This window comes from Passer montanus, unplaced genomic scaffold (genome assembly GCF_014805655.1).
Source record: "Passer montanus isolate IOZ18808 unplaced genomic scaffold, ASM1480565v1 scaffold5, whole genome shotgun sequence".
In the NCBI taxonomy this organism is placed as follows: domain Eukaryota; kingdom Metazoa; phylum Chordata; class Aves; order Passeriformes; family Passeridae; genus Passer; species Passer montanus.
This window is the reverse complement of record NW_024369929.1, coordinates 15216786-15234326: the sequence shown is the minus strand read 5'-3', so window position 1 is coordinate 15234326 and position 17541 is coordinate 15216786. Positions and strand designations below refer to the sequence as shown.

At 43.3% G+C, this 17541-nt stretch overlaps 1 protein-coding gene across 1 annotated transcript in view; it reads right to left on the bottom strand.

The window, feature by feature from the left end:
- The window catches only part of ALDH1A3 (aldehyde dehydrogenase 1 family member A3), a 33192-nt gene that overhangs the window by 3301 nt on the left and 12350 nt on the right, over window positions 1–17541 (bottom strand). The window contains exons 6-12 of the mRNA XM_039723306.1: window positions 14713–14841; window positions 12272–12385; window positions 9776–9878; window positions 8636–8820; window positions 3756–3920; window positions 2050–2207; window positions 689–763 (exon numbers count right to left, since the gene is read on the bottom strand). Of these exons, the coding sequence (XP_039579240.1) occupies window positions 689–763; window positions 2050–2207; window positions 3756–3920; window positions 8636–8820; window positions 9776–9878; window positions 12272–12385; window positions 14713–14841 (929 nt within the window). The remainder of the gene's footprint in view (window positions 1–688; window positions 764–2049; window positions 2208–3755; window positions 3921–8635; window positions 8821–9775; window positions 9879–12271; window positions 12386–14712; window positions 14842–17541) is intronic.

Below are 17541 nucleotides of genomic sequence, written 5' to 3'. Positions count from 1 at the left end.
CTGGGATTAAATCTGGCTTGTGAAAAGAAAAAGTGTGTTAGGTTCCTCTGAGGAGTCTGCTGAATGGTCTAAGAAAACTTGTCTCCTGTACAAGAAGAAAATTAAGATTTAAGACAATGTCTCAGCTCTGTGTCTAACTCATGGAGTGACCTTGGTTCAAAAATTTCAGCTTTAGTAACTCTTAAGAGCTGAAGTGTCTGGTAGCCCCACTGTAACAGGCCAGGCTGGGGAAGAGGGACAGAGAGTTCTTGTGTAATTTAGCAGCAGCCTTGGAAGGTGGGATGGAGAATGACTTGGGAGATCATTCCTTCCCACCTGAACAAGGAGCAATGATACAGCAGCCAAGAGAGGCACAGACACCACCATGGACAGATGGAGCAGGCTTGAGGTGGATACCAGTGTCCCCAGCCATGGTGCCATACTTCTCCCTTCATGTAAAAATCTAACTGGTATAGAAAAATGCTTCCAAGTGTACTTGACTGAACTGGAGCTATTAAAAGCTTATAAAGCAGATGAAGGTGCTCCTAAAGGAATGCTTTACATCCACGCTCTACTGGCTTAGCACCTCCCTGTGGGGCATGCTGCAAGCCTGATTAAACTTTAAAAGCAAATTCAACAGTGTTTTCACAGTCACAAATGTTATTGCATTCACCACCCACACAGAAACAAAATACTGAACAAAACTTACAGTTCTCTGCCATTGCCTGACATTTTAAAGCCACCAAAAGGAGCCTGAGCATAGAGCGCATTGTAACAGTTGATCCTACAATAAAAACATCAATTTTAAAAAGACAATTCAATACCAAGGGAAAGCAAGATGATGACAACAGCAACAATATAATAAAATCTGAAATCTCTCTGTTTTCTCTGTCATACTCTTGAGAAATCAGATTTTTGCAATAAAATCTTCTTTTGCTGCAGAAACAGAAAACATCTGAGTAGTTCTCAGTCTGACCTACATCTTGCTTCATATCCTCTAATGGCAAAGACATTCATGCTTGAGATAGAATTTATGCCATGTTCAGAGTCATGATTAAAATAAATAGTTCAGGCTATTCCCTAATTTATTAAGTACAAAATGAAATGAACATGGTTACTCAGAAAGCTGTCTAAACACTCACAATGAGGCCCAGCATCCCCTTCCAGGTATAGAAAACATTTGGACTGTATCAAACAATTGTGTCACAGTAAAATAAAAGCACTGGGCCCATTTCTGTGGATACTTGGTAGAAAAAGCTGATGCAGACACTTCCCAGCATCTCAGGATGATCAAATGACTGAAGGTCATGCAGCATAGGTATGGCTTGTGCTGGAAGTGTGCACCTCCATGTCTTGTTCAGCACATGTATCCTTCAAAGCCCAACATCCCATTTTTATGTAAATTTTGAGACTGATTCTGCTGGTGCCAACTCTTGAAATTAATCCTCTGCATTAGAATCAGCTACCAGATCAACTTCCTGTTTTGAGTGGGGAAAAAAATCAGGATTCCATCTTTAAAACCATTCTAATATAAAATAAGAAAATTTGTATGCAAAAATAGCTGCTTTTCTTTGTGACAGTGGTGTGTTGCCACCTACTGTCCATATTGGTTTGTGCAGCAAAATCCCATCTGGTCCTGGCTGAAGATCATGAGAATTGCTTTTTGCTACATACAGGGTTTTGGAAGGCACAATGTCTGGTGGAACTTACTACAACCCTGACAAAGAACTACCTCGACTGAAGGAAAAACCAGTCCATTTCTCAACATGCTGTCTGGGCCTCACCACCTCATTTTGAGGAATGGATGTTGCTTCTGAGCAGAACATCAAGAATTAGGCAGACTACTTATACATCTTAGCTGCAGCATTTAGAGAATCACAGATATTCTGAGTTGGGAGGGACCCACAAGGATCACAAAGTTCAACTCTTAAATGAATAGCACATATGGGGATGGAGCCCATAACCTCATCAGCAACCTTATTATCTTACCAACATGATTGCAAGTCCTAAATCCCTCTCCCCTCCCAGGAAACAAAGCCCCAGCCCACCCTCTGCTCCCAGCCTGCTCACCAGACTGTTCCTGACTGCAGAGCTGAAGCCAGGGTTAAAGCTCTGTCCAGGTTCTTGGTGAACACTGCGGCTGTGAGCCCGTACTCGGTGCTGTTGGCTCTTCTTATCACCTCTTCTATACTCTTGAACTTCATAATTGGCTGAACTGGCCCAAAAATCTGCAGATGTCAATTAAACTTTAGTACAGGAAAGCATCTGTTAATCATGGTAATTTTGAAGTAATCAGAATCAGATGCTCTGTTTGGATAATGTATTTAAAATCTTCTATCTTAGCCTTCTAGGGGTCGCTAGTAGAGTGTCCAAAAACTACTAATTAAACTTCAAAGGAAGCATTGTGATGTGCTGTAGTAGTTAATAAATGTTAAGATCCAACAAGTAATGGATCATCTGTAACAATCAAAATAAGCAGAGTTAGGTCTGGACAACTTACAAATGATTCATCCTTACTCCATTTACAACTCTCCTTTTGAACTCTGAAGCTGAGTGTGCTCAAGTAACAATTAATTTATTTCAAGGACTGCAAGTTTTCTTCCTTGGTTTTAACCCTGATTTTGTCTCTGTATGCATTTTACTTGCATGCAGTGCATTAACCACATCTGTGTTTGACCACAAACTTGGCTTCCCAGGTTGCAGTAGAAGCAACAGCCATACAGAAGGCTTCCCAAATTTTGGGATGGAGTCTTTCATCAGGCACAGTATCAAAAGTGGAGCCCTTTCTTGGTCTGCAGGCTCTCACAGCACAATAAAGCCCACTGAATGTGAGAAACAGAGTCATTTGAGCCACTTTTAAGCTTATACAAGGGTTTATAAATGTCTTTGTTTTGGGATATCCAGGCTCTCATGTGGAGCCTTAATCCTAGGCAAAGGATGAACGTGCGTTTGCAACAAAACTGCCAATGAATGGAACTGGATAAGCTTTGTGAATCATGGCTTGGGATTTGGAGTCAGTTCATTAAGAAAAGGTTTGTCATGGGATTTTCAGCTCTTTTTCTCTCTATTTTTAGCATGTAACTCATGCCCTGACTGACTGATATCTTTCCCAGGTTCCTTAGAGATTCTGTGGCAGATCTGAGACATTTAAACATCTTGCCAGGAGTGAACAGCAAGCAGCCCCATAAAAAGCACTAGGCTAAACTTTAAACTACAAATGCCAGTTAGACTTTGGCAACTACTTATTTTCCATTAGGGAACATGATGAAAAGTAGATTAACTTCTATTTCAAAGGAATATCACAGCATCTAATCACATGCAGCTTGTTCAACATTTCTACATATGAATAATGAAAGCCAGAGTATTAGATCTGCACTTTGCTGGCTTTTACCATGTTTTCATATAGGAAAGAAATAGTCAGTCTCAGGAGATTTTGCCATGAGAATGGAATCTGGGACTGTTTCAGATGCTAAGGCTGTTTCAGAGAACTTCAATGGCTGTTCCTTTGCTCCTTACCAGCATCAGGTCCCAGAGTTTTCTTCCCACTCTTCTGCAATAAAGCAAACCCTTCTTTATAAAGTAGGGGAGCAAGAACACACATTACACTGTTCATGGTCACTGGCAATTACAGGGTAAATAATTGCTCCAGCCTGCCACAGTGTCAGTTATTTTTACTCAGTTATTTATATTTAAAATCAAGAATTCAGACAGAACCCCCTCCATCACCACTATTTCTGATTCTGAAGCAGTATTTTTCTAGATGATTTGTACTGTACCTCTTCTTTGGCAATTCTCATGTTGTCAGTGACCTCTGAAAACACTGTAGGTTTTATAAACAGGCCTCTGTCTTCAATGGCAAGACCTCCACACTCCAGCTTAGCTCCTTCTTTCTTCCCACTTTCTATCAGCTCCAGGATTTTATCAAACTGTTTTTGGTCAATCTGTCAGACACAAAAGGAAGGAAACAAAGAGCAGCACCTTCATTATCATGGTTCCAGAGAGGAGTCATGGAATGTGGCCCAGGGGCAGGTTTGCAGGGCACTGTCAAACTGGGTCAGTTTATAATTTAGGATGTGGCAGTCAGGGAGTGAGCAGGGAGAAAGACAGGACATGGGCATAGCTCTGAGCCACAGGAAACTGAAGGTGAAGTGGCATGTGACAGTTTAATCTGATCCAATACTTTGCTGCCACCTGGAGGGGTCTCCCCCCTTTCCCTTCCTCCCTGTCCTGGATATGTGCTCCCACAGCTCACCTCACTTGAGCTCTGGGATTTGTGACCTTCTCCAAGCCCTGGTTTATCCCAGTGGCAGTATGGGAACTGCCTGAGATGGACTAGAGAGCTCAGCAAGGGATCTGACCAGCAGCAGAATCAGTACAGCAGAGGGAGGACCAGGATCTAAGAACCATTAATTCAGATTTGCTGCAGTGTGCAGCTTCACCTACAGCTGTCTGTGCCCAGCTGGAAAACCCAGTGAGCTCTGCCTCCATCTCCTTCCACAGTGCACACTGCATGGACAGCCTCAAGAGAAGCCCTGGTGGTGGGGTGACCTCACAACTGCTGCACAAAAGCCTGCTTTTAAAATCAGAATTACTTCTCACAGTTCTTAGAAACTGGTATAATCCTGCATTATTTCTTCTCTCTAACATTTAGCTACCTTTTCTAACTCCTCCTAACTGTGGAGTAAGCTCAAATAATGAGTGCTGCTGTCAACCTTTAAGCAGGGATTTCTGTAAGGGTGGGGTAAGGCCAGTCCAGTGACAGGACCCTGAAGCTGCACAGCTGCACCAGGACTTGGAGGACACATCATGCACTCCACAAGCACAGTGTGTCCTGTGCTGGGAATACAGAAGCCCACAGCATTTCCAATCACTGCTGATCCTTATTCTGTGCTCCTTGGGCAGCAGTGGGCTGCAGAACTGCAGGTTTCAAACAAACAGGTTTCATCACTTAATTCTACATCTACACGATGTAGAATTAAGTGATGAAACTTCTCATGACAGCAGGCTGGAGATAGTAAAACACTTAGAGATGTTTTTAAAAAGAAAAACTCAAAAAAAGAACTCGACAAATTTATTGAGGTGATTAAAGAAGACTCCACCCACTGGTACAAGGTGTCCTGGAAGGCTGGGGGATTATTCTGATTGCCAGGTACCTCCAGATGCTTGTTCTGGCTCAAGCCCCCTCCCTAGGCATCTGGTTTTATTTCAGCAGGGCCAGTTGCCAGTTGGGACTGTTTACACGGAGTGTTCCACACTTGACTCCTCCAGATTACAGACTATATCCTGTCCCCAGTTAATCCTGACCACACACAATCCAAGTTTTCATGCTTTTAGACAAATATCAAAACTGCAGGAGGGTGTCCTTGGGATACTTGTGGTACACAGTGGAAACAGAGCCCAGCACATCTCCAGGCAGACAGATGTGTGAGTAGCACGTGCACTGCGGGCAGTGTGTTCTAAGTGCTTGTGTTCTCTCATGTGTTAAGGTGCTACCCAAGGACACACTTAATTCATGCTACTGCCCGAGGAAATGTGTGTCCTGCTGTAGGATACAGTGTCACACTGAGTTTGGCAGGTGTCATACACATTGTCTATTTGTCTGGTTGCTTAGCTGCCAAGTGTAAATAATTCGAAAATATCTGCAAGTGCTTTCCATCCTGGCATGTCTGTGATCCAGACCAATCCAGTCCATCCACTTCACATCACAGAAAACAAAACAAGGATATTTATACAGCTGTAACTTGTTGCAAGGCAAACTACAGTTAGATGAAAAGACACTGGGGAAAGAAAACATTTGTAAAAATGACATGCAAGGGTGGAACTGTTTGTCATTGTAACTAGAGCTTGCAAGGCTTGTTTAAATTCTGTCCCCTACTCCACTATTATTTATGGTTCAAGCATTGAATTCTATTAAAAACACATGATCTGGTAAAGCAAATTATACTATTTGTTCATCTAATTCAATAGAGAAGGGAGCTTCTAAGGATCACTGCAATAGTGAAAATCCAGGAACCCCCAAATCTTCATCTCTTGCTTCATTTCAGTCAAGACCACAAGGAGAATTTTTTCCATGTGCAAACCTAGTGTTTGTAATACTACAAAATAGCCCACAACTGGGTGCAACAGGCTGTTGGACACAACCCTTTCTACATAAATGTTTTATTTTCACACTTTAATCCTAAAGTGCATGACTACAGTATAAGGAAAATATTCACTGTCTTATAAATCAAATTATATGTTTTGGGCTGAATGATTACTGACTAACAAGTGCCACAATTAGTACTTGTTTTATTTCTGTAGACTAGGTCTTGCAGTCCACAAATCCCAGTATTTGGGTTCTAAAATAACAAAACTAGTCTAGTCTTGTTCTAATGTAATCCCTGTTCTAGTGCCCCAGGATGTCAGTGTCATCTAATGCATTTTGCTGTTCACAGTTCTATAATGCACTGGTTAACCAGTTTGCCATCTGTGCAGATTTACTTTATTGCTTCCTGTGATACAGCTCCCAGGAATCCAAAGTTTAAAAATGCCTGCATTTGAGGTTGGCACTCTGCTCAAACAGTCCTGAGCACCCCTCAGGTTTCTTGTGGTGTCCTTTGAATTCCAGCCAGTCAGCATTGCCAGACACATGTGAGTTTTGGAGAAGTCTCATCAGAAGCATGCCTCATTTCTGTCTAAATTTAATGCTGTTTAAAGTTGACCTAATTTTAATCAGAGCAGTACAGTTTATATCAGCATAACCCAATACTGCAGCTGACACAGTCTTTTCCCCTCTGCCATGCCATGAGCACCTATGCCAGTGAACAGTAACCCACATCAGGGGACTGACCTGAGTAAAACCTTTCTTCCTCACTTCCAAAAAGGCTGGATTAGACCTGAATCAGCCAGTTCCCCAATCCAGTGCAGTGCAATGTAGGAACAAACAACTGCACATGGGACCACTTTTCCAGAACTGGCTTATGTCAACTTCTTGTGGAACAGGATTGTCATCACCTGCAGCTGATGCAGGACCAAAGAGATCATGAGCTACAACCATTGTCAGCCTGAAGATTGGCTTCAACCCCTTCCCCTTGCTGGCTTCTAAGCCAATGACCATTCCACATTCCATCTTTGCTACTTTCAGAGGTATTTTTAAGTCTTCGTGACACTGCATCATTTCTCTCCTCTCCTTAAGTTTCTGTATGTACCCACAACATAGGCTCCAGAGAGTGAGGAGCCATAGCTGCAGAGGAAGTGGTTGTCCCTTTGAACTGGCAACCACATAAAAGCTTTGGGATTTACAGTTTCCTCCCACTCCCTCAACACCTTCTCATCCTGGCCTTGACAGTTGCATACACAGAAGTTCAGGTGTGTGTGGGTGTTCTCTCTCTCCTACAAGTAAAACAGGTAAGCCAAGAGCAGGAAAAAAGGACAGATGGGCCATAGTTAAAATCTGACCAGACACTGCTATTCCAACTTGCAGTTACCCTTAGTTACAGGTCTGTATGCAAAGGGTCTCCCTTAAGCCACAGCAGTGATCCCAGAGGACAGAGCTGTGCTGTGCCATCGTGCACCCTGGAAGTGCTCTGCCAGCCTGAGAGGAGCTGGGAACACTGATGGAACTAAACAAGCAGCCAGTTCAACATGCTCCAACCACTGCAGGGTGTTCCACCCTTTAAAACTCACAACTGAATGGATTCAGGAGCTGCTCTCATGAAATCAGTGTTTGAGGGTCAGCTCATCTCTGTTGGAGCAAGTCTCAGCATGGGATTCTTTTCCTAAGAGCAGTTTGAAATCTCAGGCAAGCTACAGGGTTAGATGCAGCCTCAGCATGAGCAGGGGGTGAACCTCATCTTATTCCCCCTGCATGAGGGCAAGCAATGAGGTTTTGCCATGCAGGAATCAGGTGCAGCTTCAGATCCAGATAAGGAGAGGCAGATGTCCTCAGAGCCACCCCTTCTCTGAGGGATTCTACACAGACAGCATCAAGGAAGAAAAATCCACAGTGCAGTATTGAGAAAAACAGGCCTTGGCTATAGGTTTCTGGGAAACTTGCTTTATTTTTGGTACCAATCAGTGGGCCTGTTAGGAGATCTGACCTAAGGATCATCTTCCCCCAGAGTTCTCCAGCACAACTCAGATTGCCTCAAAAGGAAAAACTAAGAGGAAGGCTCTGAAAGTATTGAGGAGGCTGGTTCTGACAGCAGTTTGGCATGTTTCTTCCTCCTAATTCAGCTGAAACTTCTCCAAAGGATCAGAAAGGCAGCAGAGGAGGAGAGGGAAAGTGAGGACTCAGGAGTCTCTGGGCTCTAACTACTTGTCATCACCCACACAGCCAAGGAGCTGAATAGCCATTTAGCTGCACTCTTCTGCACAGAGCTATGGCTCACTGCAACATGCTTTGTGTTACTGCACCAGGGAGACAGCCCCTTCCATAAAGCTGGATAAGAACTGAATTAAATACATTTGTGTTCTTAAAAAAAATTACAACATAACATTTCAACAGTTGTGATTAATTGATATTTAAAATGGAGAGGAAAAATAAAGCCACGATACATTACTCACCCCTCGGCACTTCTGCTGGGACCGCATCCGTAAGGATAATATTTACACAAGGAAAATTATACAAAACCACAACCAAAAACCAAACAACAACTACTCTCAGGCACACAGTTACCTGGGGCCCTTGTTCAGTTCTGGCATCAAAGGGGTCTCCAACCAGTCTCTTCTTGGCAAACTCCACGCTGCGCTTGACGAACTCGGGGTAGATCTGCTCCTCCACGAAGACGCGGGAGGCGGCCGTGCAGCACTGCCCCTGGTTGAAGAACACGCCTTGGTGGGCACATTCCACTGCCAAGTCCACTGTGAGAAGACCCAGGAGGGAAAAGTGTTACCACATGCACAGTTCCAGCATTCCAGTGTTTCCAGACTTGTTGTTTTCCTCTCTCTTTGGAAAACCTCCTTAAAAAATGCTGACAATGGTCCACACCCATGGAAGGCACTCAGAGGGCCTCACAGCCCCCAGACCAGATCTTTTATTGTATCTACCTCCCTTCCTGCCTTTTGTCTTGGGGTCTAGTTGGCCATAATTCCTGATACTTTCTTCCACAGGGACTCACTGAAGGCAGTAACCAGTTTTTCTTGCTCTGGGAATTCTTGATACCATGCATTGATTCTTAAAGACAAGTTTCAGTCATGATTGCTCAGAAAGCAGCATGCCAGCTTTGGCCAGCTCCTTGCAATGCTCACAATTAGCAGCTAGCACAGATACATCTGATTTTCAATGTGTGCTGTGCGGGACTGTAGAGGATTTTCCTGAAGCCAAATAGGATTTTCCAACCATTTTGGTGGTCACAGATTAAACATATCCCCTAGTACTACTGAGTCACGGAACAAAATTGCAATGAAACACACAAGATGAGCCCTGCAGACCACCAGGATAGAGGTGAAGGCTGGATTAGATCAGGTCCTACAAAATTCCCCTGTCACAGGAATGCCTGCAGAGGGGCTGCTTTGCAGAAAACTGCTCTCCCCAGTGCTTGGCTCAGGCTTTGCAGCACTGCCAGCCAAAGAGAAAGCCCACAAATAGCAAACACACAAGTGCAAGATTTAACTGCAACTGCAGCCATCCCCAGGGAAGGCAACACAGGCCATGGGAAAGATCCCCATGCTGGGGAAGAGCTCCAGGAATGCAGAACTATATCCTGCCCTTGGGGTGGAAACACCAGCCCTGTGAGGTGCCAGAGGACAGCAGAGACACACCAACCCCACCACCCTGATCCTCTGACAGCAAACACAGCCAGCAGCCCATACTCACAGTCTGCATCTGCACACACAATGCAGGGGTTTTTCCCTCCCAGCTCTAATGTCACCCTTTTGAGGTTGCTTTTAGAAGCAGCTTCTTTGATCAGTTTTCCAACCTGTATCAGTGAGACACAAAGAGGACATGAGTTGTTTCCCCTAAAAATCTCAAATGTGATTCCAACAAGGGTGGAAGAGCCTGCATGGCAGCTGCAGCAGGTAGAGGTCAGGGAGAGCACTCTGAAATGCTTTGAGTTTCCTACTGCTGTGATGTGTTGGGTCAAAACCAGCCCCAGAATTAAGGATTGGTTTAGGCAGGTATGAAAGGGCAGGCTGTGTGGGAGAACTACATCTGCATCCTGAAGAGAAGGATTTACTCTGCTTTCAGAATTTAGTAAACTAATTTTGCTAGAAACAGTATGACTTAAAGCTATTTGGGACCTTTAGTTGTTAGGGCAGGATCATTTCTTAAGAGTGATGCAATACTTGAATTTGCTCATATTAAAACTGTTTGCTTGTATTTTACCTTTGCACATGGAAACCTTACCTTTATTTCTGACTAAAACTACTCTTGCCCTGGAGTGGAACTGTGAGGAAGGAAAGCATGGGGCAGCTGTCTGGTAATTACAGGTCTGCATTTCTCATGGTTTGCCCCTGTTACTCGAGTATGACTCCTGAACTCAGAGATCTTCTGTAGTACTCAGAGCTTAGGTCTAGAGACAGCAGAAATAAGTGATGCATCCTAGCTTTGCAAGGGGCATTACTGCAAGCTGGCTGGCCAAAGAGGAGTGAGTTAATAACCCAAGAGAAGAGATCTATATGGGAAAATTCTCATGGAGTTTAAGATCAGTATTTCCAAACTGGCACTGAGCCCAAGTTGGGGCTTAATAACTAAGTCAAAATATATTTTGAATTAGCTTCACTTCCTGGCTCAGAAACAGTAGCATTGTGCTGCAAATGCTGCAGAGATGCAGCTGAACTCACAGATGGGTGGAGGGGGAAGAAAACACTTCTAAATTACACATGCATTAGCAAAGGATCTGTCTCCCTTGGTGTTTCCTGCACACCCATGGATTAGGAGACAAGCACAGTGTCTACAGGAGTTTTTTGCCTACAGGCTCCAGCAGCTGAGATTTTCTTTCTGCCACTAATCCACTGGATACTCCTTTTTCATTAAAAACCCAAACAGATCCATGTGGGCTGGATGAGTCTATAAGCTCTATTGTTTTCACACAGCTAATGTCTCATCTGGGCTAAAAGTTTCCGATCTAGGATTTGGAGAGAAGCATGTAACTGAATAAACTCCAAGATCAGACCAACCAGCAAGAGAGAAAAAGCTCACTGTGAATTTTCACTTTATTGTGTTCTGTTTGTTCCCATGATCCCTGTACAGAAACACAGGCTTAGCACACCTTTTCCTATGGGATAAGCACAGGATGTACACAAAGCCACTAGATGGTAGTGTTGGTAAATGCTGCAGCTTTTGAGTGTTTGGAGTTACCTTTACCAACCAAGAACACCTTTCAAGGTAATTTGTCATCATTATACATCCACATCACACTCTGCAATTATGAGGGCAGACTTAAGAATGGATGAATACAGCAAATTCTCAACGAGAATAGTGCTCCTCAAAGAAATAAGAGCCAGAATTTGCCTCAGCTGCCTCCACTGATGTGAGCATTTCCATTCTTTGGACACTGCCTCTATTCTGGAGGTGCAGATCTACTGCAAGAAACATCTAAAGCAGTCAGTGGAAAATTGTCACTTTTTTTAGCAAGCTTTTGTTTGAGAATTTTCAGCTTTGTTTGCATGTCTCAGCTCAGCTCAATTCCTTGGTCTTGGCCAAACCATATGCCCTCTTCCCATGTAGGTAGGGAAGAGGATGGCTGTACGTGATTGATAGTGCATGATAGTGCAGAGGTCTTGTGGCCACCCCTCTCATAAACAAACCAGACACTTCTATTTACAGGAAAAAAGCTAAATAGAAGGTGCTGTACTGTGCAGGTCTCAGAATGAAGCTCAAATGTTAATCCCCTCCACGTCAGCAGAGAAGGCCTTGGGCACGAAGCCATGTTTTTATTTAAGTCCTAGTTCCTCAGAGGTAAATAAAGCCAAGGAAGAATTGTTCAGGGCTCTGACTGACATGTTTTCCAGTTGCAGGGCAGGACTGGCAGGCAAACATGCCCAGAAGCTCCACTGGGTCAATGACATGATGTTAAGTCACTGCCAGCCTGCCTTCCCTTACGTCAGACCCCTTTTACTTACAGTCCTCACAGAAATGTGGTGGTTTGGCAAAACCCAGCTCTCAGAAATGTGGGATTATTACAAGCACAAGGATCTGAATTAGACAAATAACAAACACTACTGAGAAATCCTGTCACATGGAATGTGACAGAGGAACTGGTGGTTATACAGAAGTCAGACATCTCATAGGTCCAGTCTTCTGTGGAGGACAGTTTACAAGAGAATGCAATGAGGAACAGCAGGTGTCTTTGAGAAATCCATCACCTACCTTGGTTGATCCAGTAAAAGCAATTTTATCAATGCTGTCATGGGTAGAAATTGCAGCTCCGGCTGTGGGGCCATAGCCTGGCACAATGTTCACCACACCTGGAGGGAAACCCACCTGAAACAGAGTTTAAAAAGAGCTCTGTAGAGAATTTGAGAGCACAGTCATTTCTCAGGAAGCCTGGATTAGTTGTACTATACTCCTCTGAGCCCTTACCAGTTACATCCCTGTTTTCCAGACCTTCCAGTAACATGGCTACATGCTACCAGCTGGAGTAGACATGGGTGAAACTAACAGCCATGCTTAAGAAATGCCAAGTTTCAGTAAGAATTCTTGGAGAAGTCCCAGTTTCAAGTCAAAAGAGAGTGAGTCTTTCGGCCAAACTTGGCCCCCAGCTACTGCAGTGCAGCTGCAGCCAAGGGGTAAATGAATGAAAGTTTGTTTTGAACAAAGGTTGACATTTGTGGTTCTTCAGGGACCAGAGGGATTAAGAAGTCAGTAAAACCTCACTAGATGATGAGGCTAATAAAACAGGAGTACAAAAGCAGATGGTAACAAGACTTATGCAAGTTTCCACCACATTTACAAGGTCGATTAGCCAACTAGTAATTTTGCCAAAACAGACAAATGGCAAAACTTCAGGTGAAATTCTAGTGCAAGGAGAACTGGGGGACTGACTGGTTTGGTTTTAGTTCCTGAAACAAGAGTTCCAAGGGTTACTGCTCTTCTAGGTTAGCCTTCCCTTACTACTGATAGCACAAAGTTGTTTTCTCTGCAATTTCCAGTGATGAAGTTCCAGAATATAACATATTTGCTTCATTTCCTATGACTTTTTAAATACAAAATCTCAATGTCATTTCTTTTTAATAGAGAAAAAAAGGAAGCAATTGCTCATGTACTGTCTGCAAAAAAATTATCCTCATAAGACTTTTTCCCCTCATTTTTTCTTTTCATACACTGGAAGGGCAGTCTCATTTCTTCTATGGATGTGACAATGACAAAAATGCATTTAATGGAGTTTGCATCTTGGCTAATGAGTTTTCAAGCAAATACTGCATGTCAAACTGTGCAAGTAATGATGTTTGGAGTCAGCAGCAAAGCCACAAGGAAGTAAAAAATTGGTTCAAAACACCCTGAGCCAAAAAGTTTTTTCTGTTTTTCAGCAAAAATGAAAGCCAAATATTTTGGTTGGCCAAAAATTATTTCACTGAACGTAACACATAGTTTTGTGTGTGTGGTAACATCTTCTACATCCTTTTAAAGATGAAAACCAAAAAACTTTAACTCATTTTTCTGAAAAACTTAAAAGAATTCAGCTGATTTTGGGTGGAGAAAGGAGCATCTTCAAATAAAATTATTGTGCTGTAATTACACTTCTGCCTTGAAAGACAACTGTGAGAAAGAGCAACCTTAGAATTTCAGCTGAAAAAAAAGATTAATTTTACCAGAAATTAATGGTGTTTTCTGGGGGGGAATGCTATGCCTGTGTTTGGGGAACTGATGTCAGAGTCAAAAAAAGCAGTGGTGTGGCAGGGCTCAGTAGAAGTCATGACAACTGCACCCTGTGCTCACTCACTCATCTTCTGTAATCTCATTAAGCCCAGTAACTGTAGGAGATACTTAACTGGTATTATTTTTCCACTTCCTTTCCTGATGGAAGAGCCCTAAGTGTCAATTATCAACATATCTTTCTATTTTCTCCCAGGCTAAGCCAAGAAAGGACAAAATCATCATTTGACTGAGCCTAACAAACAGACTGAGGCCAAAGTCCATCTACAGCTCCTTTAGTTTTCCTCAGTCACTCACATCCATACCTACAGGAAGCTGAAGTACTGAAGGTTCTGTGCATCTCCCACCTCCTCTGCACAATTAACAGATGTGTTGGCACACAAGATCCTACCTGACAAGCCCTAAACCAGCATTTTAAAATCCCAACCTATCATCTTGCCTTTATTTCAGTTGACTTTACAGGCCAGACACAACTACATTGTTCTAGGAACCACAGAAATGACAAGGAATTGTTTCCCAGGACACTCTGTCTTGGATGAATTATCCCACTTAAGAACAACAAACAACACTGCTGTCTAATCACACTCTTTTTGGTCCCATTGTCTAATAAAACTGAGCTGTTGCCTTTCCCTCATTTGGGAGAGGGGAAGACAAGGTATGGGAAGAAAAGCATCTTTTTTTCTCTCTGTAGCTTCCTGAGAAAGGAGAAAAAACACACAGGTTTTTTGATGTTTGCCCCCTCCCAGCAGTCACAAAGGCCTTTGTAAAAAAAGACTGACGACAGAGCTTGTTCTCACTTTCCTTTGTGAGCCTATGAAAGCTGGAAGTCTGTTTGTTGTGCTCAGACTCTTTAAAACCTAAAAACCAATTCAAAATACAACCTTGCTTATGACCTTAAGAGACAGAACCTGGAGGGGCTGCTGAGATTTCCTCACCTCCTTGATCAGAGAGCCAATGTAGAGCGACGTGAGCGGAGTTTGTTCAGCTGGCTTAACCACCAGAGTGTTCCCACAGCACAGAGCTGGTGCCATCTTCCAGACCAGCATCAGCAGGGGGAAGTTCCACTGCAAGAACACAAGGCACTGCTCAGATCAGCCTGCCACAGTCACCTACTCACTTCCATGCAGCCTTTTCCCAGCTCAGGGAGGAAAGGAACTGGGAGGAAAGCCACAAAGAGGAGCGTCTGTTTATAATACTGTGTTTGCTTGGGCTAAGGAATACAACTTCCTTGATTTCCCCCTGAGATCCCTGATGTTGCTGGCAGTCCTCACACTAATCCTGTAAGCTGGACAACCTTCTGCATGATGTGACCTCATTCTTTGAAGGAGTTTGATCACATTTTGTGTAGGATTTTGGCTCTTCACAGATACTGTGTTGGAGGCACTTTCCTGATGCATCACTTCTGTACAGCATCTGTATGTGGGGAATTACAGAATGCAACTACTCATTGAAAAAAACCCTATTTTTTTCTCTGTTAAGCACTGGCTGAGTAGTTAGGAGTTATATAATATCATTCAGTTCCAGTTTTATAAATAGGAAGCTGCAGTGAGTTGTTCAGTCATGGAAATCTAGGGGAGGTCTCATACTCCCTTCATATTGTAAATTGTTCCTTTCCAATTAGTTTTCTAATTTGGAATTAGGACCAGTCCACATTAGTTTTCTCTGTGCTAATCTCTTTCATGGTCATGTATATTTGGGGATCTTGGAGTCTAAGCAAGAAGTGGAAAATCTAGCTCACACTAAATCTCAGAAAGGTCATTTGGCAGCGGAAAGGATTTTTTCATTAAAAATAATTAATGCTGCTTCAGGGATGATGGAAGCAGGCCAACAGCAAGGGGACTTCTTGTCAAAACCCAAGCCAAGGGCCTTCAGCTATCAACAAAGAAGCCAAGTATGTCAGGAATCCACAAATTCACACTTACAAATAAATTAGCAGTGTAGCTTTTGAGCCATGAGTTCTATTCTAACCCTGAGACAAAGCAGAATTTGGTCTCAAGTGTTATTCTCCATCTTGCCTCACCCTTTTCCTCAGACCAGTTCCATTTCAGTGATCTTCTCCAATGGCCACATCCCATAATTTGCCCATTTGTCTTTTTCTCCTAAGTTTTCTTGAAGGCCTGGCTTGAGCCATTAGAGCTACACCACTTTTCTACAGTTTCAGAGCATTAAATAGCTCCTTTAAGAGCTTTCTGCTGCAGAGTGGCTGGTGAAAGTAACAGTAAGGGACTCCAGGGCTGCCTCATGATACCTTGGGATAAAAATCAGCCATATGCTGCACTTCCTAAGAACTTCTCTAGCTAAATAAAAATAAATTATTATTTAAATATACTCAAGCCATAGGAGAACAGGAGGACTGGTAATTGCTCTAGGGAAACATAGCCAGATCAGTGACAATCTTTTTCAATCAAGTAGGAAATACAAACCCACAGGCTGTTGGTGTTATCCAGATCGAACTGGGGAAGAAAAATTGGAGAAGATTTGTTCTGAGTAAACTGAAGACAGATGTGGTTTTGTTGACCCCAGTCATTCTTTATACAAACACAGTGTTGATGTTAAGTCAAATTTGGTTCTGTACTTTCTGTTGTGTTTATTGCTGGTCTAGGGTCAACCTGAGATCTTACAAGCCCCACTCTGTTCCCTACAGTGACCTTCCAAAGCATCCTGCATGTAGGCTTTTAAAGGGATATTTTCCAAAGCACTGCTGAGTGCCAAAGGTGGCTGAGAGTGACAGGGAAATACCTTTTAACTGGTGATCAGTGTGAGGAACCTGAAATTTTGATCTTAAGTCAAATTCTGCTCACCAGCAGTCACATTGCTTGCTCAGCCAGAAAAGCTCTGAAGTCACCAAGAGAAATGTTTGATAATCTCCTACTTTGCCTCACACTGACACTGCCAGAGACCACGTCCTCTCATCACCTGAGGTACAAATTCAGCCCTGCTGAAGGAAAAAGCAGAATTTCCCCAGGCATCTTCGAGATCTGGTCCAGGCCTGGTCCAGGCCTGGTCCAGCCAATCCAATGTCCCACATGCAGTTCTTTCAGTCTTTAACCTTATCTCAGAAGTCAAAACCCTTCATGAACTCTTACTGATCCAAGTACCATATAATCACAGAACATCCTGAATTGGAAGGAATCCACTGGGATCATCAGGTTCCAACTCCTGGACCTACACAGGACATCAGCAAGGCGCCCACCATAGGTCTGAGAGCATTGTCCAAAGACTTCTTGAGCTCTGGCAGACTTGGTGCTGTATCCAAACAGAGAATCAGAGGCACCATTTGCCTCACAAATTGTAGGATACCACATTCAAAGCATTTTACAACCAGACAGGAACAAAATCTGTCTCCCATGAGCTGTAAAGTCTTCCTGGCTGTCTGCTGAAACAGAGCAAGCAACACATGCTAACACTGGAGGCATTCCAAGGCTAGCCACACTGTCCCCTCAGCAGAGAATGAGACCTCAAGGAAAAGAAAACTATTCAGTGAGATTTAATGCCAGAAAGCTCAGAAAGCAGCCAGACGCAATTAATTGATAATGGATATGATTTAAAACCCAAAACTATGCATCAGCACAAGGCAGCAGAAAGCCAGCACTCCTCATGACGAGATGGTTGTCCCAGCAGTGTGGAGTCAGAGCTCTGACTGGTCTCTGGTGACTGGTGTCAGCCTCAGAGAGCACCAGAGCATCTGATTAGGAGACCCACCCTTCCACTGCAGAGCACTTCTGTTGCCAAGAGCAATTGGCATGGGGGTAAAACACAAAACT